Below are 22,937 nucleotides of genomic sequence, written 5' to 3'. Positions count from 1 at the left end.
TTTCTGCTGCTTCGGCTACCGCTCGCGATCGATCGTCATTATTCGCTCCTTTCTTTTTCTTTCTCATTTTTACTTGAAAATATTTTTATAAATATACCATACTTGCGATGCGTTTACGTAAGGTGAGAAAATTGCGATGTATATTATTTATTTTTATTCTTCATCTCATTCTGTTCACGATGATATTACTGTTATTATATATACTATTATATAAATGTTTTTTATATATAAAGGCACATCCATGTTTCCAATTCCTATATACGACTACTGTTTTTTTGTACAATTTTATATAAAAAGCACCGCATGATATATATTTACACTCGATTCAATGCATCTTGGCGATATCTTTTCCAATTATCTCGTTTATTATATTACATTCTATTCACTCGTCGTTTGTTCGATTGAAAGCTCAGAGTTTACTTCTTCTTTTTTTTCTAAAAATCTACATGTGTATATAAAAATTTCGTGCTTGATACGATTCACTCTTTCCATTCTTCGATAATATGCAATAATAAACCTGTATCGATGTGTGTTATCACGAGGATTATTAACTATATCGATTCTCGATCTTATTTCTTGCCGAGACAAAGCTGTACAAACAATTTTTCGATGACTCTCTCTCTCTTCTTCCCCCGGATCCCGCAAAGTGCCGTGCCCGCAATTTCTGTGAGATACTGTTTCTGATCTGTTTAAGGCCTAAAAGCGTGCCCTCGTCGCCGATGGTGAAGCGGGCCTTCTCGCGCCTCGGCACCCTCACCGCGGGCTGGGGCCGCAGCATACGCAAACACGGCACCCTGTCGAGCGAGGACCGCAAGAGGTGGGCCAGCTCCCAGGACTGCAGCAGTGAGTGTCTTTTTTTTTTTTCCTTTTGGCTCTGCGTCGAGATATTTGATGATTTTTTGTTTTTTGTTTCGTTTCGTTTCGCATTCGCAGATAAAGAAGCCAAGGAGAAGGAGAAGGCGTGCCTGGCCGTGCCGAGACTGAGCGTTTGCGCCGACGTGCAGAAAGTCGACAGGACGAAATTGGCCCAAACGGAGGTAGGCAGTTGAAAATATTTTTCATTCATACTCGGCGAAGAAAATTGGCGAATTTTTTTTCCTGCACGTTAATATGAGAAATTCATACAATCCATGTGATTTGAGTTAAAGACAAATGGGATAGTATAACAGACAGTATATACTTTTAAAATCGTATCCTGACTTATACAGTTATTTCGACTTTGCCACTTGCAGATTTACGCATGAAGTTATCCGCCATCTAATGGTTAAGACTGACACTAGTTTTAACTGAATTTTTTTGAGCAATGAACATTAAAATAATTCAGTATTTAAACATTGGTTTTCGATCAAAATTTCTAAACTTGAGTATAAAATTTAATCTTATTTATTCATTTGTTCATTGAAAATGATGTATATCATTCGATTGCATTTTCTTGAATTTTTTTGTGGTTTACGTAAAAAAGTATATCAGAACATTAACACTAACAATCAGACGCCTCGTTCGAGCTTGATTATTTTAACGAGTCCGCGTCTCTTTTCAGTTCGAGATCATCGAGTTCGACCCGGAGACGTTCCGCATCCTGCTCGACTATCTGCACACGGGCTCGTGTCCGCTCACGTGCAGCAACATACCGGGCCTGATCTGCGCCGCCGAGCACTACGACCTGCCCGAGCTGCTGCAGGCCTGCTTCCATCACGCCAAGCAGTTTCTGCGCATCGAGATCGTATGCGTGATGCTGTGCGCCCTCGAGAACTACTACTGGCGCTACACGTCGGCCAGCGAGCTCGTCAACATGATTCTGGCCTTCGTCGAGACCCGCGCCTTTCAGCTCTTTCAGAATCCGGACTTTCTCATGCTGAGCGAGTCCATGGTGCAGACGATCATGAATCGCGGGTTGGAGGTCGTCGAGATCAAGAAGTTCGAGGCGATGCTGAAGTGGGCCAAGCACCGGATCAAGACCAAGAGCTCGGACATCGACGCCAGCGTCGAGTTCAAGTGCATCATGGAGCGACTGAGCAGGGATCTCAAGCTCTACAGGATCACTCCGCAGGAGCTCATCAAGGTACGGTTATTTACACGAGTTGAGTGATAATCGAGTCGAATGATGATGAATTTTTCTTTTGTCTTGGCTTGCAGATCGTCCTGCCGTCGAAATCGATAAGGCACGAACGAATACTCGAGACGTTGATGTTCCAGGCGAACTCGGGCATCTATCGCAACGTCGACGACTACCTCGAGGCCTATCAGAATCGCGTGAAGAACCAGGAGAGCTTCGACGGTGGCTTCTGAATCGAATAAATTCACAATAATATGCACGGAAAAATTGCATATATTGTGAATCACACATACTTACTCCGTTCCTACGTCGATTGCGAGAATGAATTAGAGAAAAATGAAATGAAAAAAAAACTTCCGATAAATATTATATATTGTATACATAAAGAATGAAACGAGCGTAAGGGTAAATTAATAATGTTGTGTATAACGTGTACCGTACCGGAGGATAATAAAATACATAAGTGTCGATATAATTGTCGAAACGATCGACGTTTCGATTGCGAGTGCAATTTTAGTTTCTCTTCTTTTTTTCTTCTATTTTTTGTTTGTTTGTTTGAGATATGCCAATATATAAGTCTGATGTACTGATGATATAGAAACACTTGGCAACCATTGTTTCTTCCTTTTTACCGGTGGATGAAAAAAAACTGATTTGTAAATAAGAACACTGACTTGTGTAACATAATTATCATTACAATAATAATAATTGTTATATATCGAGCGGAGGGGTGAATGAGAAAATAAAAATAAAAGAAAATAATACAAAAGATATACTTTTCCAAAAAGTAAACGAGAGTCACGAAGATATCACGATTGTATGAGGCGATATTTAATAGAGTAACGTAACATTGTATAACTTAGATCGTAAGCCGATAAAATTTACTATGTATACATTAACCGATGTTTGGTCTGTCAAAAAGTACTGGTGTTCGATTTTTTCCCCCCCTTAAACTTCGCGATGATTTTTTCCACAATTGGAAATTAATATACAACAGAAACAACAAAAAAAACCATCAAAAAGTTCGATTTTCATCAGTAAAGTGGGAAGCTTTTTGATATATATTTAATATAACTTTCTTAAGCACGAGGATGAAAGAATTCGAGACAAATTACATAGAATCGATTTAGAAGCCAGTATTTGTTGATGAAGGCCAAGTTGTGACAATCCGGGGCGTGAGATTATTTACAGAGGCATTCCGATGGAGAAAAAAAAAATGTTAGAAAGAGAATAACAATACCTAGCGCGTACCGAAATAATTATTTATACATCAATAGTATTAAAAGGAGTTAGATGTTGAGTGTGAGAATTAAGATTTAAAATGAAAAAAAAAATGATAAAAAAACAAAAAGTATTCGAAAGTCGCTTCTGTTTTTCTATCGTAGATTTTGTATCTTCAATATTTAATTCTAAGACGAATATTCTAAAAAAAATGACAGTACATTATTATTATCAAACTCAAACCTGTACGAGTGTTTGAGTGCTGGTTGAATTCGGTTCCGAAAAACAAAAACTATTGGGACCGAAGCGCCGATTATAACTGCGTGTGCGTGCGTATGTGTGTGTGTGTTTGTGTGCTGTGGTGTCGTACCTGATTGGACGATACCAAGTAGAATAAAATACAAAAATATCGACTTACTTTTCGACGTAACGAGTAAAACGAAAAAAAAAATTTAATTTCAAAAACAAGGAGAGATTATAATACGCTTAGTGAAATCAAAGTATAGCTTGTGGATTGTTTGCCAAAAAATAATTTAAAAGAAAAAGAATAAAAATAAAATAACTGTTGTGTGTCTTAACTGTTCAAAGCTGACCATTGGAATGATCGCAGCCACATTGTTTTGTTCAGAAAAGTATATTTTGAAGAGAGAGAGAAAAAATAACGTTGAAAATAATAAAATAGGAGTGCAGGCACTGCTAATAATTTCGTTTTAATAGATAATACTCGAGACAAGAAAAATAATGAGTTGGTTTGGTCCAGCTTCTGCCGTCTAATATTGAGCTAAATGAATAATTGTATCATATGGTTGGAAAAAAATTATCGATGATGTATCGAACCGAGTCTTTACGACGGACGATCAAGTGCAAATTGGCGTACAACCGTATGAAGTAAAAAATAAAAATTATAAATATATCTGTATCTCTGAACGAAAAATGCGTGAGCAAGTGAAAAAAATCAACCTAATTCCACTCGAAAAAAGAGAAAAAAAAACACAACCTGTTAGTATAACTACATTATCATAGAGACCACATTGTAAGGCTAGCAGCAAGTGTTGACAAGTTTTCCTTTTTCCCCCTTTTTACTGCGAAAACGATTATATTATTATCGACTTTTATAAACGAGCCTGACAAAAACGGTAGAAAAGCTACATAAGGCTTCTGCGCGCGCGAAATTTTCCATTTTGATTTTTGTGCTGTGTAACAGCTCTTGGGCGTACGTTTATATGTAAACACGCTGCATATCTCTCCATGTAATCGTACAACCGGGTACAATGATAAAAAATTCAACATATCGTGAATTTTTGATTTTAGATTATACTCGAATCGATTTTACCTTATTGTCTCTCGACAGCGCCCGTAAAAAGTCAGTCGCACAATTTTTTAAGACAAAACGTTTTATATAACAATATCTCGTGCATACGTTGTTCCGTTTCAGCACGACAAATGCTGCTGCGCTTACCGTGGTTACTAACGAATTAAAAAAAAAACAGAATAAACATATGAAAAAATAAAAATCAAGACAAAGGCAAAAATTGCACGATGAACAAAAAATTACGCGCGAATGACTTATTGTATATGAAGCTACTGTGATGTTACTGTTGAATATAATGAAAAAATATATATCTATAAATACTTAATGAACTACCAGATCACCCTTTTCTTTGCCCACAGGTTTTTGAAAAAAAAAAAAAATGAAACGCTGCTTTCTTTTCAATTTCTCTTTATAAACTTTAGTTTTTTTTGTTGAAGCTGACAGATTGAATGTCGCCATTTTTGCTCAACTGTAGCTACAATTTTTGAAGTTTAAATATATACAATGGTGATAAATAATTATTTATCAGCAGGCGAGTAACTGAAAGTTTTTTTTTTCAAATATAAAAACACATTTATTTACATTATTCTACACTATCGATGAGTCCCTGTACAAAATCATCAACGATTCTTAGGCTGGCATTCAGTAATATGAATTAATTACCATGAAAGTTGTTTTAAAAAACTTCTGGTCACTGTATTAAAATGTCTCATCTGGTCATCAAATACAAACTTCACCGTTTTTCATTTAAGCCAGACGCAGTCTTTTTAAAATGGTTAAATTAACGATTTTCAAATTTCTGAAATTTGTAATTCGCAAGTTTAGCTCAGTCACTTTATCAAGTCACTCAATATATTAACAATCTCGTAGAAGTAAAATTTAATTTCCACTCGTTATTGTTTACTATTAAATTATCATTTACCACTTGGCTCGGATGCTCCAGTCTTTTGGTGTCCAATGCAAACATTTTGGATCTATTTTTAGTTTTCTTCTTGCCATGGCTGTTTGATGTTGGTCAATAATGTCCCTACAATAAAAGTATACAATTTATAAAGTTGAATTCATTTTCCAGGTTCAACTTTTATATAAATTATTACTTACTTATTTAGAGTAACAATGTATTGTCCCTTGTAATAATTAATTAAATTAAGATTTTGCAATGTAGAAATCACATCTTCTTTTTTAATTGAAGTAAGTTCACAAATTTCATTAATGGTAATTTGAGGTTTTTCATTATCACCTGATGGTTTTATACTAAGTAATATATCTAAGATTGTGTGCGCCCAATAACTTCTGTACGAAAGCAGTCCTAAATCAGACAGAGGTTTCTCTGGTGATCCAGTTTTACCTTCGAATTTTGAAAGTTCATATGAAAATTCTATTAGCAGTCTTCCGTATCCTTTTCTTTGAAATTGTGGCATTGTAAGAATACAAGCCACATTGTAATCTTCTGTGGACTCTTTTTCTTTTGAAAAATAGCCCACCATGTGAAACCCTCGAGAATCTAGTTCAGTCATCACATAAAAGAGAAACGGATCTGTATCATAATAAAGGGTTTTGTGGTCTAGAAACAACTTAGCCAATAGGCAAAGATTTTGTGCATAGTTCTTGTTTTTCCTTCCATCAATTTCGAAAAAAGAAATTGTGCCTTTGCGATAAATTTCATTTCCTGGAGGATGGCGCAAATTGCATTTTAATAAATGTCTTTCTAAGCACTTCCTACTTTTACGGTACTTCAAACAAAATTCACAAATGTATATACACTGTAGATTAATCATTTCTTGAGGGTAAGGACTAAAGTACCATGGTTTTATTCTATGTCTACCAAGTTCTATTAATTCTATATTTTTCATTCTTGTGACAACATCTTCATGATGATGAGCAACCAAAGAACCAGTTGGTCTTGGACCACCTGGCGTCGCTTGTTGCGCACCTTCTTGTGAGTCATCATTCTCCATCACAGTAGCCTTTCTTTTTCTTGACATTTTCTTTTGAATAGCTGCTTGCAAGACAGCTGATCCATTGACAGGCTCACTATGTACAACCGATGGGCTGGCTGGCCTGCTAGGCACTTGCTTTTTTGGAGTAGCTGCTCCAGTCCCTGCGCCAGTTCCCGGTGCTGTTGCTCCATCTCGTCGTGGAAATTGGACTTTTCGAGTGTCCAGACAGTCTTCTGGTACCCATTCGTCTAGCCTTTTGTTGACTATGGATATAAAACATAGTAAGTTTGTGTTTCAAAAAAGATACCAGTCTAATATTAATGATCAGTTAAATTCTAATAACGTAACCAAAGTTACATTGAAAAAAAAAGTTATATCGCTGAAGTGAGTGCGCTAACGCAGAGCTGTGCTAATATTTTTGAATTCATACGGTAACAATTCAATACTTACAGTCTACATAATGAACATAGTAACTTTTTTTGCCTAAGAGCTCTTCCTTGATACTGATAATTTCTGCGAGAGCTGCAAAGAATAAATCAATTTTAATACATTGCTGTATCCAATGCACTGAGAGTTGTATTGTTTATTTTGAAGATGGTGAAATTCAAGTCGAGCACGCAATACTCTGAGTAATCTTTAGAAATCATTCTCCATCTCTCTGACTTGGGTGCAAAATTTCATTCATCGATTGAAACAGGATCGTCATGAACAATAAAAGCAATTGTGCAAAAGCATCATTGCGTTAGCATCATCCCTGCAGTCGCGCATGTAAACACTGCGCCGACTCTCTACGGGGCTCTGGTGACGCTTCTCGCATCTCGTCGACAGCCCAGAGACAACGACATGGGCGAGACAATTTCAGAAATTATTGGGCTCGACTTGTTTTTCCGAGGACCGTACTAACAATACTCACGCCAGTCTTCCGACCCATTCATCCGCACCGGCAAACGACATCCTTCGACGAGTGAGTTCTGCGAGTACAAATACAAAAGTGAGGTTAATCGTGGGGACTCCGCATTACGGAGCGCGACAACACACACACGCACAGTACACACACACAGGCTATGCACCGCTTGTATACGCGCGAGACGGTTGCAGCAACGATTCTGTGCTTATCATTCTCGATAAAATGCATGGGCGTGTGTCGTCGTGCACTCGTGCAATTGAAGGAGGAAGGCGAAGGTCTTACCACCGAATCGCATATTGTTTCTCTCTCGTCGTGTTCTTCGATCATTTCAGGTCGGAAAAAGTCACACACGAATTGTCTCTCGCTCGTACACACTAAAAGATCGTACGTAATTGTATGTGTATCTTTCTCTCTCTCTCTCTTTCTCTCTCTCGCGCACTACGTGTGTGATCGCGTGCCTAGGTATATTTTCCTATATTATTATTATCTATCTACAAGCAGCAACGCACCGATACACTGCTGCACGAGCGACTTCAACACTAGCCGCGACTTCGAGAGTGCTGCTGCTGCTGCTGGCTGCTCTTACAGGGGCTCTCGGCCAGACTTTTGAGGTTTTGTTGTTTTCGCGTAAAGAGCGCCGCCAGCCGCCATATATACAACACGAAGATAGACGGGCTAAATAAGCGTAATGATGACTCTGCTGCGCGCGTCTGAGAACTTGTCCCGGCCCGCCACGCTGTGGAGACCGTTAGAAGTGATGAAAGTGCAGAATTTGCGTGAGGTAATTCTGCGAGCGCTAAATTTGAAAAGGTTGAGCGCTTTTGATGCTATAAAATAATCACTTTTGAATACTGTTAACGAATTAATTCGTACAGATTTTTTTCTGAAAAAAATTCATCAATTTTAATTGTTCATTGAGATAACCCACCCTACACCACTTATTTACAATATCAATAAAAAAATTCAGAGTGAATGTTTGAGAAAATTGTTTATGAACGATTTCACATGAACTGCGTAAAAATTATGTACCATCACCAATTGAAATTCAAGTAGATCTCTCAGTAGTAGTTATTTTTTGAATTTTATAATATATTATTTGACTGGTTCATTTGATTAATTTACGAATTGAATTGAGCCGATCGGGCTGTGCTGCAGGCTCGGGTAGTAGTCAGTAGCACTTGATTTTTTGAGTCGTGCTTTATGCTAAATCCTACCTTCTGGACAGTTCTGGCTCAAAGTCACCCAGAAAATTTTTCGTAGGGCTGTACGCAAGATTTTCTCTTATTTGTTGAAACAATGAGTTTCAACAAATTTCTTAAAATTAGATTTTATATCCATTTGCAATAGAGGCGTAGAGCAGTTCGTTTAAAAATAATTGAAAAAGCCGTTGAAGTAGGAAAACTTTTGAAAATTTAGAGTTTTAATACAGTTAATTTATAATCCAGAATGCAGTAACTGTTCTGTTGGAAGTGAACAGTAGGCCACCAAGACGTTGGTTGTAATTTTATTGACTCTGCATTCGTCTTCTATTGATCTGTCTATTTAAATCAAAATTTTAAAAAAAGAATCAATGGTTCCTCTGAAACTTTCTATGCTACAGGTAGTGATACAGGTAGTGATCATGGAAAAATATCATTTATAGAGTTTTTTCAGAAAAAAAAAAATTGGCCATTCTCGCATGGAAGTCTACATTATTGGAAAGAGTAGACAGGCTAGAGATAATCAAAATAGCTACTGAACATGAAGGTTATTATAATTATAAGTATGAAGGAATTATTATAATTATTCTTGAAAATTTGGTGATTTTTTATAGCTGATTAAAGATTCTTAACATTACTGACATCACTGACATTACCAATATTACTGTCATTATAAAAAAACCAGACTATTTGTCAAAAATTCCTACATAAACAGAACTTGACTCAATGGACACTTTCTTGAAATTGAATTTAATATTTTCAAATTGTCTTTTACAATGTCTCAACCTACTAATAAAAAATTATTTAGTACTAAAATTTAGTAAAAACCAATTTAGTACAAAAATTTGTGCTCTGAAGTGACTCTTGTAAGCTTTTTTTTAATTTTTTACTTAGTATTTAAATGTTATGTTATGAGTAAAAATTTTCTGTGCAATAGCTTGTTACGCTCATAAGTAATTAAAGAATTAGATTCACATCAAGTACCTTGTTGATATTTGATATTATGTTGCTTGACACCAATGATTTTCATTCAAATCTTGTGCGGAACAAATGTTACTGACAAATAAAATAGAACAAATATTAGTGATACGCATATTATTTTTTACAAAAATTTCACTGCTAGGCCATTGGTCCCTTATGTTTTAGGCCTTTTTTGATAATATTTATATTTAATGATTTTTACAATCATTCACTTTCTAAATTGAAAATAATGTTTATCCCTCATGATGATAAAACTATATACATATGAATTTAGATGTGGCAACTAATGAGCTCAATGATGTCTCGATTCTTTCACCTCCTTAATTTTTATTATATCACTTGAGTATACTTAAACTTACTAATTATATCACTTGAATATATTCAAAGTTTATTGTTCAAAAATACTACACAAGCATGGATGATTCTAAGGGAGACGATATCATCTCAAAGATTCCCACTGTATTTATACTATCAAAAGCCCTTGTGGCTCGTTATAAAAAGTAAAATAAGATATTGTTACAAATAGATATCTTTCGACATTCGATATTGCATTTATATTGAAAACATCTTTACTTTAAAATAATTGAAATATTAATATTTATCGCAATATATACTTGATGCTGTGAGTGTATTTATTTACTTACGGCTAACAGTGATTATAAAAACATAAATTTCTCAATGAATATTACTTGCACATTTTCATACCTTTTTTTCTGCAAAAATTTACTTAAACAAATCAGTGATGTTAACGGAGAAGGCAAAAATGATTTTTAAAATTAAAAAGCATGAACTATCATAGAAAAGCTGCAAGGTACAAGATGTCTTGATGATTTTTTAGGTAACGATGAAATAAAAGTAAAAGACAAAAAATCAATCTTTTTTTTAAATTCATTTATTTGAATGAATATTAAACATTTACATAACTTTAATTAGAGAAAAATAACTTTAATTATGTTGATTGCCATTGTAAGTCTTTAAAGATGCAGCTACCAAGCAAATTTGATATAAATCCTTGTTCGACAGCCACGGTAAGATCATCGTGCACACCTCCTCCGGAAGCCTATTGTGTATCAGATGTGTGAACTGCAGCAAAGCCCATTTTAAGAAAAGTCCTCTCGACATCTTTTCGCAAAGATGTAAAGCACAAATTTGGTCATAGCCAGAGATAGAGTAAGGTTCTTGTGCCCAGTTGTAATATTCCCTGTATGTCAGTGCTTTTTTCGCTTCTTTTGGTGTCATGAGAATCAACTCGTGGAGCGATGGACTCGAAGCTTCCTCTATCATCATTATTTTCTTCGCATTTTCCTCAAACTCCTGGTCGTTGTACCAATATTTTTCAAGAAGCGGCTCTTCAAAAAGTTTGTGCTTGGCAAAGAATGACATGACCGTCATCGCCTCGCTCGAGTTCAGCTCGTATACTTTCTCTTCGATAAGTTCAACGATAATCAACGCTCGAGCTGCCAATTCTACTTTTTTATCAAAAAAGAATTTATCCTTCGGATCGATTCTTAGTGCGAAACAGCTCCTCTTGGGAAAGTCGAAGATGGTTAGATCGGCTCCCTCATCCAATAGAGTAGAGACGGTATTCGGTAAAAGATTCGCCACGGCCAGCTCCAACGGTGTACGGCCGACGCAGTCACGAGCATCAACCAGCACCCTCCGTTGGCTTTCATGGGCGATCTCGAAAAGTTTATCAAGGTAATCGTGTGAGTCGTCATCCATCATTCTGTCGCACATAACGTGCAGTGGTGTCGTTCCCTCGTTGTTGGCAGCATTGAAATCGGCCCCAAGTTCTAAAAGCCAATTGAACAGTTGCAAATGAAGATTTTCGAGAGCATAGTGAAGCGGAGTGTTGCCTAAATAGTCCCGCATCCCGACTCGCGCAGAAAATTTGATTCTTTCAATCGGGTTATTTTCAATTAACGTCTGGATTAGACGTTCAACTTCGTACGCGTGCTCTGCGCTCTCGGGACATATTTTGGCTAATACGTGCAAAGGAGTTGTTCCATCGACGGCGGCCAGCGTTGTATCGGCATGAGATTTCAGCAGCAACGCGGCCAACTTTTTAGAGCCTTTGTACAAAGCTATGTGCAACGGCGTATGACCAGTCTTGTCCTGAGAGTTGATTCGAATCGGCTGATACTTATAGTCGCTTAGCTCAAACAACTTCCGCGCCAAGTAGTCTCCGTCGTCGTAAAATTGGCAAATTATGTGCAAGGGAGTAGTGCCTTCGTTGTCCGGTAAATTTGGACTGGCGCCTTCTCGCAGCAACGCTTCCGCCCTCGACACGTCCCCATTCCTCAGGGCGAAATGTAAAAGTTCGGATAAATTAGACATCGTTCTGAGCTATCTACTCTTGCGCGCACACTATTTTAGATCTTTCAAAAAATTATCACTTTCACTCGCTCTGCGACGTTCACGCGACCGGTGTTCGATCTATACTGAACGGTCAATGAAGCAGCTTCTACTTATATCCTATGCGCGCGAGGAGCAGAGGCGGCCGCGGCTGCACTTTCTAATTTTTTACGGTCCATGGGGTTTTTCCAAATCGAGCGTGGGCAGATGTGTAATTTAATATGTTTCCGGCTACTTATAATGGCCGGCACAATAATGGCGCTCGTCGATGTTTGCTTAAGATTCGGTGACGTATCGTCTGAAAAACAGTTGTACAATTATTGTTAAACATTGTACAATTATTGTTAAGCATTGTAAAATGATTTAACATCAAGAATGTTGTTAAAAGTTATGCTATAGTCCAGTGACCATTGATTCAACTGTCTATCCTTATAGTTTTTTATCTCGGTAACTAAAAATTAAAATCTCCACACATTACAAATTTTAAATTTTAAAGAGGAAAAGTTATTTTAAAATTTTAGTTTGTTTAAAATGTGCACAGCGGGTTCGATGATACTATTTGATAGTATTGTATCAACTTGATACTTTTCAATACTTAATAAATATATATTTATATTTCAATTATTTTAAAGTAAAGATGTTTTCAATATAAATACTGTGTCAAATATTGAAAAACATTTATACGTAATAATATTTTATTATATTTTTCATAACAAGTTGTGAGAGCTCTGCATAGTATTTTGAAGGATTTCTTGACAAAAACTTCACAATTTTGTTGATTTTCAATACTTTAAACAGTAGTTGTAAGGCTATTTTAATTACATAAATGAATTATATTATAAATTATTCATTTATGTAATTGAAATAGCCTTACAACTACTGTTTAAAGTATTGAAAATCAACAAAATTGTGAGTTACGCGCAAGTATCAAACTTATCAATCAATGTACTTAATACTTACACACAAGTTATTTGATCAACTCCCATAACAAGCATAGAATTGTTAAAATTAAATAAAATTATTTATTTATTGTTTACTATTAAATTATCATTTACCACTTGGCTCGGATGTTCCAGTCTTTTGGTGTTCAATGCAAACATTTTGGATCTATTTTTAGTTTTCTTCTTGCCATGGCTGTTTGATGTTGGTCAATAATGTCCCTACAATAAAAGTATACAATTTATAAAGTTGAATTCATTTTCCAGGTTCAACTTTTATATAAATTATTACTTACTTATTTAGAGTAACAATGTATTGTCCCTTCCTCTTGGAAATTGTGGCATTGTAAGAATACAAGCCACATTGTAATCTTCTGTGGACTCTTTTTCTTTTGAAAAATAGCCAACCATGTGAAACCCTCGAGAATCCAGTTAAGTCATCACATAAAAGAGAAACGGATCTGTATCATAATAAAGAGTTTTGTGGTCTAGAAACAACTTAGCCAATAGGCAAAGTTTCGCGCAAGCATCAAACTTATTAATCAACGTACTTGATACTTGCACACAAGTTATTTGATCAAGTCCCATAACAGGCATAGAATTGTTAAAATAAAATATAATTATTTTACATATTTAAATAATTGTCATTCTTAATTAGTAAGTTGAAGTATATTAATGGATTTGGCAAAATGTTATTATCTTGAGCACATTTTTATCTGTAGTTCTTGTACGACACCCACATGAAATCTCACATGAATATGAACAGCACATGAAGATGACTGAGATTTTCTTTTTATTTCACTAAAATAAACATAATCATTTTCAATTCATAAAGTAAATGATTATAAAAATCATTGCCTAGCTGAGAAATTGTTGTAAATAATAATATGTGTATCAGCATCATTTTTACTGTCTCATTAATAATTATTTCAAATTAAATAAATCAGCTGCAGTTAACGTCTGTCAAAATGATTACTATTTTAAAGATTTGAATAAAAATCATTGGTGTCAAGCGTTTTTACATATTTGAAAGATTTTATTATTAAGCACTGATTTGATAAAAATAATTAATTTTACTGTTTGATAAGGATTTACAGATCATTTGTAAACATATATTATCTGCTCAATCAGGATATTAGTAACTGTCAATTTATTTGATGCTCTTCGCCAATTCAGTTTTTTCATTATCATAATATAAAATATCCACAAGAAACTCAACATGAATGTAATTCTTCAATTACTTGTAAGCGTAGCAAGCTATTGCACAGAAAATTTTTAATCATTACATAAAATTTGTATGTTAAGTATCAAATTAGGAGAAACGTCCAAAAGCAACTTCGAAGCACAACTTTTTGTAATAAATTGGCACAGTCTGTTTGATCAACTTCTTTATTGTATTTGTTATTAAGTAGGTTCAGAAGTTGTAAAAGACAATTTGAAAATATAAGACTCAGTGTCAAATATGAGTCAAGTTCTGTTTGTGTAGGAATTTTCGACAAATAGTTGGGTCTGTTCATAATGATAGTAATATTGGAAAAAGTCACTTAATTGTTCAAGAAAAATCATACCTTCATGCTCAGAAGCTATTTTGATTATCTCTAAGCCAGCACTCCACCCTTTCCAAAATATACTTTCATATGAGAATGGCGAATGACTTTTTTTTTTGAAAAATACTCTTTTGATATTTGTCCATGACCATGACCTGAAGTGCCTGTAGCATGTTAAGTTACAGAGTAAGTATAATGTTGATTAAATGGACAGATGAACAACAGACGTATGTGAAGTAAATAAAATAGCAACCAACATCTTGGTAGTCCGCACTGTTCTAACAGAACAGTTACAGCCCTCTGGTTTAGAAGTAAATTATCCAGGACATTGATGGAAAGAACTGTAATAAATTGAGGTGATATGAATTATAAATTATTATGAGAAAGCTTCAATTTACTTAAAAACTTAAATAGGTCTTGCCAACAGCTGGACATAAAGTTTATCGCGTATACGCTTTCTCGGGTTTTTTTGCGTTGATGCTAGGTATTTAAATTGTCTACCTGTGGCTAATTATTAAGAATCTATCAATTTGCATGCGTAAAATGTAGCCTACCCTGCTGTTATTTACTTTTGCTTTGATTTCTCAAAGAATTTATTAAAATTCAATCAATATTAAGTCTGGACTCAACCGCTAGATGGCGAATGCTCTTAGCTGTCAATCTGCAAGGGTAAAAGTAAAAAAATAATGATATAAGTCACACTCTGCTTATACTCTCTGTTAATATCGGACACTTGAAGAAAATTAGAATAAATTTACAGAATGAAAAAATAGAATAAAATAAGCAGAGAGATTGAAAGAGAGATGAAACAACAGAGTAAAAATTTACTTTGGAGCTTACCATGTTCTGCAATGATAGCATCCTTGATGTCTCCAAAAGATTGGTAAAGATCCATCCGTCAACAAATTAATGTCTTCCACTTGGTTGTATGAAAATGGACGATCTTGAACCATCTCGGTAATTTTTTTTCAACGTAGTTTATGGAGTTTCAAATTATATACGACTCGGTTATTCACAACTCGGCTGCGAAATACAAAATGATCCTTTTTACGCGTGGAAGACCGAATAACTGTAAGAGTGCCACCACGAAAACTACATGTAAAGTTCCACCAATTTGACCGACAGCAGCAGAAAAACAGGGACTTTTGTCTGTTGGCGATTTGAGCAATGAGCTATCCAGCGAACGTGTGCGTAATTGGCATGAGCTACAAACAAGACATTGCAGAATCGACTGCATGAAGATCGGCTGAGAAAGTCAACGGATACTAGGGCTTTAACGACACGTTAGATAAATGTTGATTCAACTGTCAATGATTAAATGTTACGGCTATAAGTACGACAGATCCAGTGGCTAGGGTTTTTTTCAAACCTCACTTTCCTCTTGTCTTGTGCGCCGCCCGCCGTGTTTGTGTTTCAACTTTACAGGCGTGCAACCTCTCTGTTCCAAATTGATTAACTATACCTGGATTTCAAAATATAACAAAGTTTCGTATCATTTGTGTTGAAAAGCTCAATTAGAATCAACTTTGGAGATTGTTGTAGATTTAATCGTCTAATTGTGCACAACAGCCGTGTACGATATCATTGTACGAGAAATTATCGACTGTACATAACTGTAGTATCATAAAATGGTTACTATTTTAGGAATCTTCATTACCGACAGTACGCAACTTCATCCAGTGTTTCGTTCGCGCATCTCTCACGTAGATAATTCGAAATTCCGAGCGCTGAAATCAATTGGCAGGCCTTTGACTGGTACCTAAGGCTGCTCTTCTGTCGTAAGTAAAATTGACGAAGTGATAGATGCAATTTACCGGAATTTTACATCGATTACAGCGACGTCTAATCGTACAATCGTTTGACTTTGAACCTTTTACAATCTATCAGTAATGATTTTATAAATAAAAATCCATCAGCAAGACAGAAAAGTTGAAAAATCTTGAGCACTGCAAGAACAGCGCTCGGTCGGTTGGATTTTTTTAAATGATTCTTTTGCTCGAGCTTTACTCGGGGTTTGAAACAAACATTGAAAACTCGCACAGACGCTCGCTCGCAAGCTCCTCTCTCTCTCTCTTTCTCCTCTCACTTTATCTCTCTCGCAATACCGCCTTGTACAAATAAACGCGAGATTGCACAGGTATTGTGACGTCGTGCATCAAAGCCCTTTTCGGGCAAAGTCGAGTTCGCCGCGTTGCATACACATACACACAGGCAGTAGTAGTAGCTAAGTATACATTCCTCGCATAGCTGTATATAAGCTCGCGCGAGGCACCTTATCAAGCTCTAGGCTTTATTATCATCGCGCATAAATATACATAGCATTGCCTCTGTATGGATGTGTGTGTGTGTGTGTGCGCGCGACTGCGGGTTTGTATATAATCTTGGCCAATCCGCAATTCCTCCTGCCTCTCCCGCGTTAGCGTACATACATACAGAAATTCCGTATCACAAGCTCGAATTACGCTCCGAGCTGTATAAATGTATATAGCACATATAGCGTCTTAGCTACTCTACACATCGCCATAGGATACACTTAAGAATCAAGCCTGTATGTCCATTAATCAGCGGCAACAGCAGCAGCAACGACTGAGGGATATGCGAGGGTGGGTGTGTATACGCGCGCGCTCGAATGGATTCAGCTCGGGTGAGTGTGTGTGGGGGATGGGGTGCGCCACAGTTGCTACGCTCCTGGTTGTACACACGGGGTAAAGGGGCTCGCGTATGTGAAATATACTTACTCGGGGCTGCTGCTGCTATATAGATATGTGTGTATCAGCCGAGAAATAGGAAGGTGTGTGGGGAGAGGGGAGGGGGCAGCTCACATCTCTCTCTCTCTTTCTCCGGTGCTAGCGGGCAATGCACGCACACACATTCGCACGAGCACACGAGTTATATCGAGGCAATAGCTGTGCTGCCGCGGCGCACATATATGGGCTGGAAACTTTGGGCGTGGCTATATGCACGCGACGTAGCCGTGGCGCGCGGCTGGCACCCAATGGCGTACATACACTACATACACACGTACGAGCGACCGAAAATCGAGAGTGGGATTTATCCATCTAAAGCCGATGCTGTTCCGGCAGCGCATACACACATACACTCACACACACACGTGATATACATGCATGGATATACGCGGTATACGTACGTAGATACGCTCTGGCGAAGGAAAAATTTTTTAGCGGCCTTGTCAAATGCCAAAGGGGATACAGCCCCCGAGAGCGAGAGATAGCGTAAGACTCGATCTTATTCTTCTTCTTCGGTTCTCTCTCTCTCTCCTTACTTACTTTTTTTTTTGTTATCTACTTACTTCGCTGGAGCTCGGAGCTCGCGCGCGCGTCAGCCAAGACGCTCATGTATGGTTTTTCCTGCCTCTCGTTCGAAACATCTCTCTTATACTCGCTCTCGAGCCTCGCGTATTCGTCGTCGTCGAGGTGAGCTCGTGGGATTTTAGCCGCTCGTCAATCTTATCTCTATCTGCTCTCTTTCTTGCCGTGTTTGTATAAATCGCGCGCGTGGGCTGCACTAACGCCCGAGAGAGAGAGAAAGAGTCGAGAGTACCATCGTCGAGTATAAGTAATGCCTTTTTTTCCTCCCCATTTCCAGTGTCTTACATTTGTTCTTTGGCCTTATAGAGAGAGAGAGAGAGAGAGAGAGAGAAAACGTCGAAACGATCGTTTGAATGATTACCTCGATAGCTCGCTGCGCGCAAGCTCACCTTTGCCCGCAATTTTACCTTAAACGATGGAAGTAAAAAAAAAAGAAGGAAGAAGAAGAGTCGGAGTACTTTGCGCGACACATTATACATATACATCTTTAGCGAAGCGCAGTAAACAAGTGCCTTATGAATTTTAAGCGGCTCCGCATCTCTTCTTCTTCATTCTCTCTCTCTATGGCTCTCCTCTGGGCGTTATACAGTCTACTGCACAGCACCTCGAGCTTTTTAGCTTCGTGTTAAAACGTGTAAATTAGATGCGCAAAGCTCGACGCACCACAACCAACCAACCAACCACCACCCCCCTTCCACCTTCGTCGACCTTTTCTTGCTCCTCGCTTTTTTTTCGTTCTTTTTCTTCTGCTTCTTTTCTTTCTCGCGTCATCTCGCCGCGTATACAACGGCAGGAATTACGACGAAAATATTTATTTTCTCCGCGCGGCCTCTTTCCCCCTTCTTATAGCTCTCATTCAAGAAAGCCGCAAAGCGCGCGCGCGCGTGAATGTAACTTTTGTTTCATTTAAACCGCATCAAACGCACTCGTCTTGTGCCTTATGCACAAGGCACACACACACATACACTCGCGTAAGCCTTTCTTAGTTTCTAAAACTTTGCTAGATTCTGCGCACTTAGCAGCTGCTGCTGCTGCCAGCGAGGCTCCTGCCGCCGGTGCAGCGCGGCAGCCGCAGCGCACCGCAGCAGCTCCTGCGGCTTCTCTAATGATTTTAGCTCGTGCCTCGCATATGTGTATGTGTGCGTGTGTACGTGCAAAGGTATACAGAGCGTAGGAGAGCTTCTCTCTCTCTCTCTCTCTCTCTCTCTCTCTTCCCTCGTTGCAAGCTCCCTAACTCACAGAGGCATACATACGCGTGTATGTGTGTACGTGAACATCGAGCTTCTGCTGCCTCTGCTGCTACTGCTGCACTGGCACAAGATGTGGTATTCCAAAAGGTAATGGCGCTACATATATATAGAGAGAGAGAGCCTAGAGGCTATTAAATGCAGACTGTGCGCGCCTTCCTCTATGCCATACTCGCATGCGCTGAGCGCTAGACGAAGCCTCGCTTTTTAGGTAATTTTGCGCGCATGGCAGATATTATTATATATATATACGTACGTGCAGCGGGGCACACGCTTCAGCATATATATGTATATTTACCTGCCTTTCGTGTAACTTCGCATGAATTATTTAAAAGTCTTTAGCCTCCCGTGTGTCTATTTGCCTTTATATCATATAATTATACGAAAGTTGCTTTTTTATATGAGTTATATAATAAAGAGACCGGCCTTAGGGCTATATTGGATATATAGGCGCGCGGTCAAGAGGATCGACAATGAAACTCGTGCGTGTAACAAGTTTTTTTTCTTCTTCTTGTATGATATATCGTCGCCGAAAAGTCGACGAGCGACTAATTGTACATATATAGTCGTTCACGAACGCACCAAAAGACTGACCCCGCGTAATGGCTTTAGCATTAACTTACGCTGCCGCCGGGTCATTCGACTCGATAATCGAGTTCCGGAGACGTTTTTCGGGATGAAGACGTATTGTAATTATGTACGGCGATTGTTACAACCAGAAATCGTTTGTATACTGCTGACTCGTGCTGCTCCTGCTGCTTCCGTAGTATAGCCAGCCGTCTTGCTGCCCGAATTGGAGTGCAGGTGAAAAATGTCGTGCGCAAGACTCGTTTTTCAAGCGCCTATAGACACACATATCTACTTACGACGGAAATATTATAGACGCGCGTGTGCGCAAGAAGTCGACCTATAAGCTTGGGTACTTTCAAAGATATAATATACTTACGAGCTCCGGCTTAAGGCGTAATGAGTAATGCGCCTTTTAAAAATTATTTTTGACAGAATATCTCTGTTCATTGAGGAGATGAATAATACATTTTATTGAATAATATATATTATATTACATTACAACTTGGTATTACGCTGTGTACATGAATCGGTGTAAAATTTTTGTATCTCAATTAGTAAATATTTAGTTAGTCGGTTTGTCGTTGCTACACAAACATCAATCGTCGACGAGATTTCAATCTAGCAAGATGGAATTCGGTGATTTGTTGAACTGCGGTGTCAGGTAATTATATTTTTTCACGAGAATGGAATTATAAAATTATATAGGAACATATTAATTGATGTTATTGAATTTGTTTCAGCGTGAAAAAAGAACCACGTGACGAAGAAAATCATCACGAAATAATTGACGAAACTCCTGACATAAAAAATGTTCTATTTTCCAGAGAATATTCGGTAAGCAATTCGGCAGTCGTAAGCGATTTATTTAGTAAACATTTTTTATTATAACTTTCACGTAAATTTATATTTAATTGCAGACGCTTCACGAACGCGAAAAAAATCACGAAATGGTATTTGACGACGTGAAAATCGAGTTGGAATGTGTTGACATGAAGCCCCATTTATTTGTTGTTAAGAAAATGGAAGATTATTCTCCAAATCACTTGCAGAATGTGAGAAACAGCGACGATTATGAGACTAAAAACATAGTTAAACTAGAAACTGTGGATGGAGTGAAAAAAGAAATGAATTTGAATTTCGATTGTGATCTCGGTGAGCGGAATGAGGTTGAAAGAGTTTCAAAAAAGAGTAACTATGACAACAGACTCGAATCCTACGTCGGTACGACGCGTGGTGGTATCGCTCATACGTGTACTACACGTGGAAAGACGTTTAAACAAAAACGCAGTCTCAAAGATCATATCAATACAGTGCATTTGGGTATCACCTATGCATGTGATATATGTGAGAAGAAATTTGTGGAAAAGAAGAGTTTAAAACGCCACGTAGATGAAGTGCATAACGGCGTTAAACATGGATGTGACATATGCCAAAAGACATTCTCAGGCAAAAGGGGTCTCAAAAGACATTTCTATGCGGTGCACAAAGGTGTGAAATATGCATGCGATATATGTTTAAAGGAATTCATGTCTAAGGATAGTCTGAAAGTACACATCGATTCGATACATAATTGTGTCATTCATTCTTGCGATATTTGCGAAAAGACATTCACACAGAAGGGTCATCTCAAAACTCACATCGAAATGGTGCATAATAAAATCAAGCATCAATGTGATATATGCCCAAAGACATTCTCATCCAAGAGTAACCTCAGAAAACACATCGAAATAATACATAATGGTGTCACACATGCATGCGATGTTTGCCAAAAGAAATTTACAAGTAAACATCATCTCAAAACTCACATCGATTCGATGCACAATGGCGTTAAACATCCATGCAATATTTGCGGCAAGGCATTTTTAAAAAAAATATATCTTAAAACTCACATAGATGCGGTGCATGACGGTATTACTCATGCATGCGAGACATGCGGAAAGACTTTTAGATATAAACAAAATCTCAGAGCCCACATCAATGTGGCTCATCCCGCACGCATTGCAAATAAATAAATTTTATAAAATGTATTTTTAATTGTGTCAAAATTGGTGGTTTACTATCTAAGTGTGTTTTTTTTCAAAAACTAGTGTAAAAATTGTGTTTTATTACGATATTATGAATTCTTCCAATGTTATGTTATGTTATTTATAAACGTGAAAAAACAACGTTCGTGTTTAGAAAAAAATCAATAAAATTTGATAGAAAAACAACCACCGTACTTTTAAAATACTATTTTTCTTTCTTTCATTGGTTTCAGCAAAATAAGAATCCTACCAAAATGGTAACTTTTCGTATTCAGATGACACAATATTAGAAAAAATTGTATTTTCATCTTCGAAAAAACATATTTCAATTTTTCGCCAATTTGAAGGATATGTACCACTGTACTTTTGGACTTTTATGCTATTCTTGCATTTATAAGAGGGTTTGAGATTATTAATATGATGTTTGACTACAAGTTTGATTTCTACAATAAAATTTTATATCAAAATACATGATTTAAATATTTGTACATAATCGACTCAGGCAATTGAAAATCCAACTTTGAACCTCTGTGTATACACGAAGATTGTGAACCTAGTTTGCCGAACTTTCAATAATTATCATTTTCCCATGTACTCTTTAATTGTGCATACTTAGTTTTAATTTTATTTTTTCGAGCGGTAATAGTTGACGTGATTTAGCTCGTATATTTATAATTGGAATAAATTCAAGAATAGACATGAAAATCTTCAATTGCTACAGATATCATGTTATTTGAAAATACACTATTTACCTAACCAGCATTGAATTACTTATTCCTAAAACTTTGTCTTTTCCCTTGTGATTTCTTAGTATTCGGGCATGCGCCATCTAGCGATAACTTAGGTACTATTTGATGCTTCGCTCGATAAAGATCGATTTCATATTTTGAAAAATTTGAGATAAAAAATTCGATTTACGCTCAGCAACATAATTAGCATAATTAGCATCATGTGTGTCCGCTCGTCTTGCTTGATCGCATCGTTCTTAAATATTACTTTAATTTTATTATGCTTAATACTATAGTTATTGGTTTCTAACAATGCGATGCAAATACCTCTACTTGGGTGACACGCATCTTGATGTAAACATACAAATAATTTCCTGAATAGGATTTACTGAACCGGCACTGAATTACTTATTTTTAAAACGTTGCTTTTTTTCTTGCGGCTTCTGAGTATTCGGGCATGCGCCATCTAGTGTTAGCTTAGGAACTATTTGAATTAATTTGTTTTAATTCGAAAAATTTTGAGAAAAAAATCCTATGGACACGTCATTCCCTTGGTATTATGTGACTTTTTGAAATATCGTTC

General features: G+C 37.1%; 3 protein-coding genes across 8 annotated transcripts in view; 2 read left to right on the top strand and 1 right to left on the bottom strand.

The window, feature by feature from the left end:
- Window positions 1-4,785, top strand: part of LOC106654195 — a 126,893-nt gene extending 122,108 nt beyond the window's left edge. For 3 of the 4 annotated variants that reach the window (XM_023459476.1, XM_023459475.1, XM_023459474.1), the window contains exons 13-16: window positions 695-843; window positions 934-1,037; window positions 1,541-2,062; window positions 2,137-4,785. In XM_023459476.1, the coding sequence (XP_023315244.1) occupies window positions 695-843; window positions 934-1,037; window positions 1,541-2,062; window positions 2,137-2,289 (928 nt within the window). In that variant the 3' untranslated portion in view covers window positions 2,290-4,785. The remainder of the gene's footprint in view (window positions 1-694; window positions 844-933; window positions 1,038-1,540; window positions 2,063-2,136) is intronic. The other variant, XM_023459478.1, reaches the window with a different exon arrangement.
- A 195-nt stretch (window positions 4,786-4,980) lies between these two features.
- Window positions 4,981-8,028, bottom strand: LOC106654017 (histone acetyltransferase Tip60). Of its 3 annotated transcripts, XM_023459480.1 has the most exons (6): window positions 7,719-8,028; window positions 7,434-7,500; window positions 6,980-7,051; window positions 5,691-6,792; window positions 5,512-5,616; window positions 4,981-5,388 (listed from the first exon to the last, which is right to left on the bottom strand). In XM_023459480.1, coding segments are annotated over exons 1-6 (1,392 nt in total). In that variant the 5' UTR covers window positions 7,764-8,028; the 3' UTR covers window positions 4,981-5,387. The 3 variants fall into 3 exon arrangements, with proteins under 3 accessions (XP_023315248.1, XP_023315247.1, XP_023315249.1); XM_023459479.1 differs by having other exon boundaries at window positions 4,981-5,616; XM_023459481.1 differs by having other exon boundaries at window positions 4,981-5,616; window positions 7,443-7,500.
- Window positions 8,029-20,168: 12,140 nt separating this feature from the next.
- On the top strand, window positions 20,169-21,790 carry LOC106654153 (zinc finger protein OZF-like). The gene is made up of 3 exons (XM_014373879.2): window positions 20,169-20,263; window positions 20,343-20,436; window positions 20,520-21,790. Exons 1-3 carry the CDS (start codon window positions 20,229-20,231, stop codon window positions 21,612-21,614), a joined length of 1,224 nt encoding a protein of 407 aa, XP_014229365.1. The 5' UTR covers window positions 20,169-20,228; the 3' UTR covers window positions 21,615-21,790.
- Window positions 21,791-22,937: the final 1,147 nt, after the last annotated feature.

The sequence above is a fragment of the Trichogramma pretiosum genome, unplaced genomic scaffold, assembly GCF_000599845.2.
Source record: "Trichogramma pretiosum strain Unisexual culture from Peru unplaced genomic scaffold, Tpre_2.0 scaffold61, whole genome shotgun sequence".
NCBI classification, from domain to species: domain Eukaryota; kingdom Metazoa; phylum Arthropoda; class Insecta; order Hymenoptera; family Trichogrammatidae; genus Trichogramma; species Trichogramma pretiosum.
The sequence above is the reverse complement of the archived record's forward strand: the minus strand, read 5'-3'. Positions and strand labels throughout refer to the sequence as shown.